The following is a 13,474-nucleotide window of genomic DNA, read 5'->3' as shown; positions in this document are numbered from 1 at the left end:
TGGCTAGATCCGCCATTGTAAGTAACATATTCCGCCTTATGCAGAGTCGTTTTGACGTACGTTTAGCATCATACTTAACGCCTGACTACTGCAGGAAATATACGTTAGGCGAACTCTTTAGTATGGCTCTAATCACGTATCAAAACAACTCTGCGTAAGGCCCATTAATACTAGTGTCATCAACATTTAGAAAAAAATGGAGCATTAAGATTCCCAAAGCACACTCTTTAGGCGAAAGAATGCAATAGAAAATGAAACAGAATAATAATAATAATAATAATAATAAAGATAAACATTAAGGGTACTCCTTCCACAAAGGACAGATACCCTTTCTATAGATCTATTCTAAGAGTTGGTAAACCCAATAGGTTAATTTTAAGATATGCAGTGTGTGTTATACGAAGGCACAATAGGGTTTGAAATCCTGGGAGATGAGGGTGAATACCTCTCCCCACTTAATATTTATGGAAGAAAATTCCCCCTCACTAAATTCCCCCTGGAGCGTAATAAAATTATACTTTTGTCATAATCTTACAAATTAATTACACTAATTCATACATAGGACTAAATAACAGGCCTAATGAATTGCTGATCGATTGGTTAACGGTATCTCTTACATAGTTGTTTTTAACACTTAGGTTCCCCACTTCATTTTCACTGCTATGATTTCGCACCCTAAACATAACATATTATACGACTACCTTTATCTCGTTTGATTCCTTGCTTCTGTTCCCACAGATGCATAACCTCACATGACGCTGAGAAGAAAACTTCTGTCATTCCGTAACACTAAAACAATTAGCGGAAATAATTATCATTAGTACTTTACATTAAACATTAACCAAGCAAACAAAAAAAATGTTATTTCACCACTAATCGACTCTATCAACTGTAATAACATGGTCTTTACATCCAGCCCATCGTCATTACAAAAACAATTATTCCAATCTTCCTGATAATAAATCAAAATTCTCACAAAGAGTGCAAAATGACTGCTTCACATTTATTTTCAATTTGAATCACACTTAATACTTCATGCTCTGTTTTATAAGAAATGTTCATGGCTGACACTAGGAGGAAAAATTTATACAGTCTTATCCTATTGTATAAAATACTTACAGAATCATTAGAACTATTATACAGGGTGAGCTACAGAAAAAGGGACACTTCAAAGTGGCTACACTGTCAAACTGAAGCGCATAGTGGTGCTAGTTGCCATGCCGTCTAAATTAGAGAGGTCTGCCATTTAGTTTGCCATGAGTCACTGGCTAGTGTACGTGCGTGTTCAAACGGTGGAAGCCTCTGTTCGTGTAAAGAGTATAGTTGCTGTTCAGTGGAAGCCTCGACGTCGGAAGGACCGGTATTTTAGTGTGCCAAACAGGAAAGTAATTACCAGGTAGGTTAAACAGTGCCACAACAACACTGGTGGAAACAATCTTAGGGTTGTGCTGAAGAGTGTTATGGAGAATTTCAGGATTTGTGTCCAACCAATAATAAAAATTATGTTTATTGCCACGTCCATTCAGGTGGAAGTTCGCCTCATCACACGACATAAAGTTGTCCAGCAAGTCTTCGTCGCGATTCAGTTTGTCTAAAAACAGTTCACATAAATCTTTTCTAAACCTTTTGTCAACTAGCCGTAGCTGTTGCACAGTCTGTATCTTGTATGGATGATAGTGTAGGTCTTCTTTTAAAATGTGACGCACTGGTGTTTGTGACATGTGCAGTATACTTGCATGGTGACGAATTGATCTTTGCGGACTTTGTTGCAAAAGCCCGGCGTACACGATCGATGTTTTCTGGTGTACGGACTGTCCTTAAAGGTTCTTCATGGTTCTTGACGGCAAAACAGTTTCTCTCCATTGTTTCATCTCATGGTAATTGTTTTCCTGTTTGACTCACCAAAATACTGGTCCTCCCATATCGCAGCTTTCGCTGAACAACAACTTAATCTCGTCGCGAAAAAAAATCTTCCACCGCTTGAACACGCACGTGCACTGCCCAACGATTCATGGTAAACTAAGTGGAAGACTCTGTGATGTAGATGGCATGGCAACTAGCGACACCATGCGCTTCAGTTTGGGAGTGTTGCCACTTTCAAGTGTCCTGTTTTCCGTAGCTCACCCTGTATATAGTTCGTAGATTCTTAGTCCTCTAGTGTCTGAGACGAACAAAGCTTTTCGAGAATCGACACGAGACGAGACGAAAAACCCTCTTTCTCATCTCGTGGAGATCATTAGAAGCAATTAAATCGTCAAGATAATATATTACTGTAGAAATACTCAAATCTACACATGGCTACGGCCTTTACACCATTTTGAAGTAATTAAATTGAAGTTGCAATTAGATCGTCAGAATAATTTTAAACTTGAAAATTCCCTAAGCGCTAGCGACACTTATTGGCGTCAATACAGCAGCGCACCTAGCAATAACTATTAGTGTGACTGTTAACTCTTATGAATGATCATGACACCCCGATATATAATTGTATCCTACATTATATTGTAATATTCGGTAGAGAACGGTACACGGGTTTTCCCTCATCTTTTTTTTTTTATATAAAAGACGTAATACAGTTTATATAGAAGATTACAAATAAGTAATGCTCTAAAAAGATATTTTCTCTATAATTGGTTTCTCCTGCCCGTTGCACTCGGAGATTGATAAGAAACTTCTTGCCCGTTGCAGCTCAGAAGTGAGACTAGAGGAGTCTCTCCCGCTCAATGAACCTTAGAGAGATAGGCAGGATATGACCAGTTAGTAACTTATGTCTTCTACCTCGAGTTGTTCGTTCTCATCGTGTTCCATCCAAGACGGGATCCGTCGGCGGTTTGCTGGTGTTTGTGCCAAAGCATGTGGTTTTATTTGCTAATATAAGGGGATATTACAATATATAGGATTATTGAATCTTATTCGCCTCTGAGCTAAGGGCGGGCACATGTAGCCAAATGACAAAATAGTATTAAGAAATAGTTGATTTTAAATGTCCCCTTTTAGACACATTGAATACAAATAAATATAAACCCCTTACCATTTTCACATTTTTTATATGTGGAAACTTTCTCACTAAAGCTTCTCTGGACTCGTCACTGTAAGAATTTCCACCCATAAATATGGTGTGAACGCTGCTTAGGTCGTACTTAGCACTCAATGGTGTCTTGGCTAACCACACGCCAATGTTAGGAAATCCACCGATAGTCCCAGGCTGAAAGACAGAGCATACCATTAGTTTTGAACCTGGTTATAGTTGTATAGCAAGATATTAGTAAGAAGAAATTGCCCGTGGCTACGCCCTATCTCTAGCAAATATTTTCCTTTTCTGCCTGCTTGCTTGGAATTATACGATTTTCTTGCTATGATGTATTGTAAATGGAGGTTACTCGTTCATGAAATTTCTCGTACACTCCCTACTTCCATATTCTGCCCCGGTTACATACAATTTTTCGTGCAGATTTACTATAGCCTTACCACTAGAATATCAAAACCAGAAGGTAATTTCTTAGCAAAAATACTATCACAATAAAAAGTATTTTCCTTATGCCATAAGGAATCATATTTAATAAAAAAAAACTTTTATTAGCTTAGATTTACTTCAAGAGTACAGAAAGAAACTTACACCAAATGTGCTTTCTCTTCAAATAAACCTATTTTTTTTTAGCGTACCGGTAGCTTGTATCTCACTCCAACCAGAACGTATATGACTGAATATTATCTTCCACTTCGAAAATTTCAATCTTCTACCGTTTTGTTACAAGCGAAGTACACGATACTCTTCCTCAGCTATTCCACTCCCACTTCTGGGGGAGGAGACGCTCTCCCTCCTTTGTTCCAGCGGTGACGCCTTCAACATAGGGTGTATTAAGAAAGATAAGTACAAGGGTAAATTGCTGAGATGGTTAGCTGAGAGGAAGTCATGTAGCGCAGATGAAGATAATGGGGGCTGCTGTGAGTGATTACAGATGGAGCTTATTGAGAAGAAGAAGCTGAAGGAGATGACAAATCACTGTGGAATTGTTAGAATGGATAGAATGGTACACACTGGAATGGGACAATAACCAAGCAAGGAGTGCAAGGAAGTAAGAAACACTGGTCGGTAGTGCTGAGTGTATGGACAGGTATAGATCAGGTGATTGAAGGTACCTAGATCTTCCTGGCAGTAGAAGAGTGAAGTATCCCGAAAGCCCTAACGATATTTTTGCACCGGAGTCTGTGTGGTGTTGAGTCGAATTTGACTGAACAAGACATGGTGTGCATGAGTCCATTTAGAGTGATAAATAAAAGAACGTGTGGTAGGATTAGGTTCTATTCGCCAGTAATATTTACCTGGTCCACCTCTAGCCTGGTGTTGATAGTTTTCCCATTCGCTCTACTGTTGTGCTCCACGAGTTGGGATAAATGAAGTAGCCAGTAACTTCACTGGAACAAATGCTAATAACGCTCCTTGTTTACGTAATTGGTCAACCTCTTCATTACCTTGTATCTATTTGTGCGCGGGGACGTGTATGAAAGTTACCTGAAGTCCCTTGCGTTGTATTTGACATACCTGTTGTAAAATATTGACCAGAATCCAGTTGGAGTGAGCCGGATTTAGGGCTGTAGGAAGAAGACGACGAAGAACACTTTATCACTACAAATACAGCTAACAGGTGGTTGGAGGTATAACACACGTTGCAATGCGGCTCGAATAGCCTGCGCTTCGGACATGTTGATTGACGTGTAGCCAAGCAATGCCTGATGAAAGCGCAAATTATAATGATGTATAAAAACACCAATGCCCACCTTCTATTGTCCAGCCTTTACCTGTTTTGAGGCATCCGTGTAAATAAGTACACCGTCTGAATGATGTTGGTTTATATAGTCTTCCCATAGATGCACTGTTTGAGAGTAGGGAGAGTTGCGTAGCCAGTGAGGAGAAAGAAATGGCAATTCCACTTGCGTAGGAGTGATGTATATGGTGTATGATGATTTGTAGTATGGGAGTTTAGGCGTGCGGTAGATAAAATTCAGTCATTGTATTACACGAAGATACGCAAAGTAGGTACAAGGCAGTTGTCGACGGTAGGGTAGAGTTTAGCTACGGTTAGTAGAACATAGGAGTTGCGTTTTGGAGATGATAAGTGATGTTGTAATTGTCATTCGATTCAAGATGAAAAGTTTAGCCACATGAAAAGCTCGGATATTGTAAGGAATGACACCTGCTTCTTCAAGAAGTGCCTTGTTCAGTGAGTTTCGAGGTTGTCGAAGTATGGAATGGAGCCCTTGCACTTGTAATCGAACACACAGTTCACTGAGCCGCCTAGGTAGGGGAGAGAGAGCTGGGCAGCCATATAAAAGCCTTGATTCCAAGCACTGACGAAAAATACATAACTGTGACCTGATATCCATTCCCCATCGTTTAGTGTTGAGTCCGCTGATAAGGTTGAGAACGGGTTGCACTTTGGTGTTAAGCGTGTCGAGATGTGCATTCCAAAGTAGTCTAGAGTCCAAGGTCATACCGACGTAATGAAGATGAGAAACTGGCGAGAGTTGGGCATCTTGAAATATTAGTGGCGGAGTGATGGTGCGCCTTTTCCGGAAGATGATGTACTGACTTTTACGCCAGTTGACACTAAGGCCATGATCTTTGCATCATTGCTGTAAGTTGTCTATAGCTTCACGAAGTTTAGTGTCACCATGGATCACTGTGGAAGTGCGAACAAATAACAAGAAATCGTCGGCGAAATGATTGACTCTGACCAACGTTCTGAGCTGACCAACGTTCAGCTATTATTAAAGCAGACGAAACAACATCCACTGTATTCAAGACAGAGCTGCCAAGCTATAAACGCAAAACATAAGAAAATAAAATTTTTGTCTGGAATTTTTCAAAAAGTTCCTGTGTTATTTTAGTGCTTTTGTGAGTTGTTAAACCAAAATTATACTAAAAGAAAGCCCATTTATTTGCATTTGTTTTGACATGCTGAATACATGATAAATACATCAGCAATAATTTTTCTCTGTATTCATCTGAACTTTTGCTTCTGACCTAACTAACTTTGATGGCCAATAACTCGAAAACCAAAGATCTACACACCATATGTATTACAAAGCGTGCATGCGTATTAAACTCGTCAAGATGCATCATCAATACCCAATTTGATCAAGATTGTATCAAGATTATCCCAGTAACTTTTCAAGTGGAAATTGAAGTGAAGGACAGTGAAACACTATTTCTAGTGGTAAAAGGTCCTTAATTCTATCACAGACTATGTGAGTATGGTAGACATCCGTGAATTTTCTCTATGTTCTGTTTTCTCCCACATTTTCATTACACTATATACTTCAAAAAGCTTCACTTTCACTAATTTCCTTTAGTTTAAATAGTGGTTCTCAACCTAATTCCTATCACGACACTATTTTATTACATGTTCTTGCCAGTGGCCACTTATAATTTCTGGCTTGTAATAAGCCTGTGTGGAATTTTTAATATAGTTATTGCTGAGATCTCACGATATCCATCTATTTCTATATTAGTAGAAGCTATTTCTTATACATAGTGGATACACTAAACTTTCCTAAAAGCGAATGGACTAAAACCAAATTTGGTCAGTTCATTCATTTTACAAATATCGAATCCGATCCGTCATATTGTTTCAAAATGGAGGCTGTTTGGAAATTTTTAATACTTCATAACTCCTTTAATTTTTGGTCGTATGATAAAAAAAATCAAACAAAGTGAATTCTAATTTTGATTTAAAAGACTTGGACAGTTGTTAAAAAGTTATTGAGTATTTCAAATTACTTGATTATGCGCGTCACGAAGATTGAACCGGACATTGCCGCAGTAGTGAAATCATACCAAGCTCATGTATCTCATTAGCTTTCAATTTTAATTGTATTTCAATATGTAGGTTTTGTTGCATTTGTATTTTTCTGGTATTTCAATATCCAGTTCTCATTAGTTTCATATCGTACCTCTTTGATTTAAATTGATTTTAAACAACTCTGTTCCTGTTAAAAATGTTTAGTAAACCTATTTTTTTGTTGTTCTAAACTGTATATATAAAAATAAAAATATACATATCAGAACAAAATTCAGAATAATATTTAAAAAATAATTTCCAGTATTAGATTCTAATTATATTTATCTCTTGCGCTCATCTTCGCGACCACCATGAAGCCCTCTCGCGACCCCTCTAGGGGTCGCGACCAGCAGGTTGAGAAACCCTGTCTTAAAGCATAATCATGGGACATTAAATTGAAGATCTCTTTTCATGCTTTGATTTAAATATGTCGTCAGATAATGCCTTTACGCTCGGAGCAGTAACATAGAGAAACATGCAGAGCAAAGGAGGTGAAGAAGTAGGAGGAAGAATGGTGTAAATAAATGTTAGCAGTAGTCATAGATCAGGAAGTGCTCTAGCTGCAAATATCAACTTCGCCATAGATCTTCTTACCACGTTACCACATTTCTAAACGATCAACTATGCTATCCTTATTTTTGTTTCTCTGTCATGTAAGTTCAAGAAGACCAACTCGATCATCCTTATTTTTGTTTGCCTGCCATGTAACTTCAAGACGATCATCTCTGCCAACGTTATTTTTGTTTCCCTGCCATTTGACTTGAAGATAATCAACTCAGAAATATATATTCTTGTTTGGCTACTCCGTCATTTCTAGACGATCAACTCCGCTATCGCTATTTCTCTTTGTCTATCACATCAGTTCAAGAAGATCATCCCGACCATCCTTATTCTTGTTTGAGTGCCATGTAACTTCATAACAATCAACTCTGGCAACGTTATTCTTGTTTACCCTGCTACGTAACTTCAAGAAGATCAATTCTGCCATCCTCATTCTTGTTTTTCTGCCATGTAACTTCAAGATAATCAACTCTGCCTATGTTATTCTTGTTTACTTGTTATAATTGTCTGTGCTAATAGTCAAGCTATTCGGAGTGTTTGTTTAATCGCGATTGATAGAACAAAACTACGATGAAAAGTTCATCAAGTAGAAAATAGCAGCTGACTGCACTATATTTTTATTTTTATTTTTATTTCTTTTGCTGCAAGCTTAATTATAGAAGAACATATAAGGTTCTAAAAGCGAAGAAGACCATTCATTAAACGAAAAAAACAAGACATGTGAGCCTCTTTTAATATCCTGAAACTACATTAGATCTTGAAATTATAGGAATTCAATATTCATGCCGGAAGTGGTAGATCTGTCTCTTCCGTTTGTAATAGATCGATAAGACCGGATATGGAACATGTTTTTAAGATTCTAAATCCATACGACAAAAAAAAAAAAAAAAATGTCGCTATCTATTATCTTTCTTTCTCCAAGGAGATCAGAACTAAAACCAGAAGTTGTAACACATTTCTACAGCTTCCGTTTCTTTTATAAACATAAACGTGGCTGTAAAATATATTCTTGTGAAAGAGAATCCATGTAAAAAAAAAAAAAAAAAAAAAAAACAGTTTGTCGTTATTTGTTACTGCTTTTGCTCTATGACGAGCAGTGTTAGAGCCCGAAATGGTTGATTTGAACCACTTCCGGTTTGTATAGAGGGTTAAGGGAGGAGATAGGCTCTATGTTTAGGACATTACCTCGTATGAGAATCAGAAGAACGTAACTCCATTTTCGTAAGTTTACAGGAGAGAGGGGGAAAAGTTTTTTTAAAAAATAAATATTGTTTTAATAAGATGGTAAACACGTTATTGCATAGCAGACAAGTCAATGACAAAGTCAACTTCAATAACACTCAAATAACAACCAAGTGGGACTTTCAGAATTATGTTCCTAATCCAAACAAATAATAATTCCATTCTTGGAGTTACATTTATTTGGTTCTTATGCGACGATTAAGTCCATTCCCAAAAAAATCATTCCCTTGCTATTTTGTACCGTTTTGGCAATCATACCTGTCGATACTTAAACAGACAGACTTTGTATAGAACTTTGTATTCTTATGCATAGCATAGTTTTCCTACCTTATATTTTTGTATAGCTTCCAGAAACTTTTCTTCGTGAAACACAGGAGCTGTGTACACTGGCAATCCATAGATTAAATTCCTCAGAGATAGTTCGAGTCCCGCAAGATGGAAGTTAAGAAACGTAAAAAGGAGAGAATCAATATTATATATGAACCTGGAAAAAAAGAGAGAAGATTAGAAACATTTCATAGTTCTACAATATTATTAATACAGAACGAGGAGATTAATCTAAACATGAGAGGCATATTCATATCGATAGATCTAAGTGAGAGTCAATTGTCATTTACAATTTTCGAAAAAATCTAAAAACTCTTTTTCCTCTAAACGTAAAAATTAAACTGCACGATGACCGCGCCATCTATCATAGTAAGATGAAACTAGTTGTGAAATACCCCCTCATAAAGTTTTAGATTTTGATACTTACAAGATGACACTCGTACACAGTATGATGAGTGAGATATTACAATAAAATTATCAACTCATTAACTTTAATATTTCTTTAATTACCAACCAATAGACTGCATCAAACTGGATAAAAATAGTGTGTTTTGGGGTAATAAATTCTGGTGCGCAGTTCTCGAGAAAATCGAGAAAAATGTATTTTTATGGCACTAAAAACAGTTTAAATAATTCGTTGCAAGCAAAGTTTGTTTTTATTCTACTGTACCAGAGTATTTATGTACACATACACGTGTATATTTGTAAAATACAAGCTTATTCGTACACATGTATATGTGTAAAATATAAACTTATTCGTACACGTCCTTATGTGTAAAATACAAACTTACTCGTATACGTGTAAAATACAAACTTACTTGTACACGTGTATATGTGTAAATACAAACTTGTACACGTGTATATGTGTAAATACAAACTTACTTGTACATATGGATATGTGTAAAACACAACTTACTTGTCACGTGTATATGTGAAAAATACAAACTTATGATACTAGTACTCGCGTAAAGTAAAAACTCTTACGTGGCAGATTGTATCTTCGATGTCTGTCTTCCTTTAACTACTAACTACGACACACATATTACTTGTAATATTACAATGACTATAGCGAGATTTTAGCTGGTAGTTTGAGAAGTGAAGCAAAACTACTGAGGGCATACAAATAATTAGTTAGAGAACAAGGGCCTTATTCATTACGAGTTTGTGTCAATCCAATACAAGATTTGCGTTTTACTTTGCAATAGTCGACATTGCAGTTACAATTACTTATTGCATCCTTTGTGTTGCGTTACGACTTACGATCCGCATATATTGTAAAGACTGCTACGGAATGAGGCTCGTGGTGCCTCATTGCGTATCAGTTTGCGTTAAAGAAACGGACATTTTGCATTTATTTTGCGTAAAATACATATTCTTTGCAATTTATTGTTATATATGCCATTTTGCAAAGAGATTGAGGGAGCCCGTTTCATCAACGCAACACAAAATCTGCGTTTTAGTTTGCGATAATAGGCATAGCATTTATAATTGATTTTCGCAAGCTTTGAGTTGCGTTAAGCTCCGTTATTTTAGTGAAGGTGGTATATGGAATAAGGTTCCGGTACATAATGAGGCTCTTACAAGGTGGCCTTCTAGGCTTTTTCCCGAGGGTTGGATTTTTTAAACATCGAAATAATCTTACAGGGTCATTATTCTTATGAAACTATGATACTTATTCTTATAATACTTATTACGTGATACTATGCTATGGATTTCGTGCTAAAATATTGACAGAAAAGCATTTATTTCTTCATTAAATTTATAAAACGGTCTAAATCACCTTCCAAGATATCTAGAGTAATGATTTTAAAAAGTTTCGCATTGAATAACTTGTTGTGCATAAGTTGACTTCAATTGGCCCTTCAACGCATCATGTTTAATAGTATTTAAGAATCTCTATTTGATTTTTAATGTTAAGTGTGAGAGAACTTTACTGTTAGGAATTTTGCTTCAAGTGGTGCTTCTCAGAATACACATTTTGCGTTATTTACAGTAAAGATTGAAGAACAACACTACTAGCCCTTAATATGTAGATTTTCTCATAAAGTTCTTCGCAGTATTCATAAGTGGAAGGTCGTAAATGAAAGCTAAAAAGTATATATACAAACCATGATCCAAGTACACTCAAAATTTCTCGGATTGATTTCTAGGACATTGCCCTTAAGGAGCGACATGTAATGCATTTGGGTTCTGCAGCCTTGGCAATATACTACTGTTTTCGTTTCAATTATTAGAAGTTACAGCTTGCCTTAAAGTACGTAAGTTAGCTTTAAAGTAAATTTTTAATACATAATTTTCATGGGCTAACATGACCTGAGTGGATCAAATTTCATCATATCTCTCAATGCATTTCAAGTAATATGCCATGTATTTTTGATTCAGAACCGTTGGTCGTTGCTCTGATCATACTGCTAGCCTCCACAGAGTCAGCTAGAGAAATGTTGAAGTCTCGTCGCTAAAGCATTAAAACAACGGATTAATTGTATCACACCTTTCAATCTAATATAAATGTTTGTGTGTCTGTGTGCGGCCTGGGGAGCAGACGAGTAGACCGAGAGTTACCAAATTTTTGTCACGGGTACCTTGGTCCAGGACTCAGACCAAGACAAAGCGTTTTTTTTTAAAATTCGAACCAGGTGGGGTCTCATGGGGGCCGTTTACAGGGACATGTAAAAGTACTAGAAAATGACCGATATTAGTGTCGAATTCATAGTTTTTGTGGTCGCTGAGATCAATGGTGAAACTCCGATTGCATTAACTTTCAAATTCATCCTATTCGGCTGTGGGCCGGGGATCACCGGAGTGGGGATACCGAGACATGTAAAAATAATTCAAAATGACCGATATTAGTGTCAAATCCATAGTTTTCGCTGTTACTGAGATCAATGGTTATACTTCCATTAGCGATGACTTTCAAATTCAGCTACCATTGTATATGGGGAGGGGGAGTTACTTAGACATGTAAAAATAATCCAAAATGACATATATATTAGTGTCAAATCCATAGTTTTCGCGGTCGCTGAGATGAATAGTGATACTCTCACAGGTGTTGACTTCTAAATACAACCCCCATGAGAAGAATTGGTATTTCAGCTAATATTAAATAAGAGCAGAGTTGTCTATACTCATCCAACCGAAGAAAATTGTGGAAAGTAATCACTTAAGTGTCCACTCAGCCGTTGAACCGTCATCTCTCGCTGTTTTTCAATCCACATTTTGTCTTCCAAGATCATTCTAAACATTCTTCACGAAAGTGGTTCTTTGTCAGGCATGAAATATAGGAACAACAACAACAAAACACTAACCAGTTCATTTATTTCACAGGAAGAACTGCATTAAGGAAGCTGCCTATAAACTGTCTTAAGTTTTAAATGGGTTTTCCCTATTCGTATGTAACATTTCACTATTTGTTACTTACTTACTTTCCATAAACTAACTGCGTTACAAGCCCATAGTGGGTATGTTGGGCAGCTTTTGGAAGCCCTGTGCTTCCGCTGGTGGAAGGAAGCCATATCACATCTTCCATTGGTCGTACTGGATCGCCATCATTGATAGAAACTTAGAAAAATAAAGCAATTAAAAAAATTAGAAATCATGAAAACAATTTTGTCATCAGAATGCACTGTTAGATATTGCGATTCGAATACTGAAAGCAACTTCAAGGTGTACGTACCTTTTGACTAGCGTTGCCAACCCAGGGATCAAATGTATTAGTAGGAAAAGTTCGAAAGTTTCAGTACACAGAACCGTCGCGTGGGTTGTAAGCGCCCGGGACGAGAATTCCCAGGCGCCCCCTCTCCAAGTTATGAAAAACAACCAGAGTTTATTCTGTAGTCCTAGATTTAAATATGGAATGTAAGATTAAAAAATTGGCATAATACCAATTTCTTTTAAGTGAATGTGTTTTGTAGTTAAAACTAAAAAGTTAATGAAAATATGGTTATAAATTATTGAAATCGAATGCTTTTCTTGTTCATTTTGAAATTGATACACATCAAGATAGCAATTGCATAGAATATACAAATAACGATACAAATATTAAATTCCAAGGTTTAAAAAAAAAATCTTCTCACAGAGAGCTGGAGAGAGTCCTAGTTGAATAATCCTAGACGTGTTTTACTTTAGCAGTAATTTTCAAGTTCAATACTCTATTGGGAATCCCTTAAGGATCTCATCTAGGTCCCCTGTTATTTCTTCTTGTTATTAATGATATTCCTCTGTGTATTAAAACTTCTAAAGTTCTTAATTTTGCCGACGATCTTAAATCATACACCAAAGTAAGTTCAATTGATGACTGCATGTAACTTCAATAGGATTTACAAAGAGTTCAAATATGGTATGATAAGAAGTCCTGAATGCGTCCAAATATAAATCTGTATCTTTTACGAGCAAAGAAAATCCAATTAACTTTACCTATACAACAACTTGCACTTCCTTGTCTACCCCAAATACTATCAAAGATCTAGGAGTTATATTTGATAGCAAATAACCTTTGCTCAACA

General features: G+C 36.6%; 1 protein-coding gene across 1 annotated transcript in view; it reads right to left on the bottom strand.

The window, feature by feature from the left end:
- The window catches only part of LOC145675047 (uncharacterized), a 39,787-nt gene that overhangs the window by 10,083 nt on the left and 16,230 nt on the right, over positions 1 to 13,474 (bottom strand). The window contains exons 5-8 of the mRNA XM_081745412.1: positions 12,395 to 12,530; positions 8,973 to 9,129; positions 3,032 to 3,205; positions 702 to 789 (exon numbers count right to left, since the gene is read on the bottom strand). Coding sequence (XP_081601538.1) covers positions 702 to 789; positions 3,032 to 3,205; positions 8,973 to 9,129; positions 12,395 to 12,530 — 555 coding nt within the window. The remainder of the gene's footprint in view (positions 1 to 701; positions 790 to 3,031; positions 3,206 to 8,972; positions 9,130 to 12,394; positions 12,531 to 13,474) is intronic.

The sequence above is a fragment of the Thermobia domestica genome, chromosome 18, assembly GCF_964235325.1.
Source record: "Thermobia domestica chromosome 18, izTheDome1.hap1.1, whole genome shotgun sequence".
Lineage (NCBI taxonomy): Eukaryota > Metazoa > Arthropoda > Insecta > Zygentoma > Lepismatidae > Thermobia > Thermobia domestica.
The sequence above is the reverse complement of the archived record's forward strand: the minus strand, read 5'-3'. Positions and strand labels throughout refer to the sequence as shown.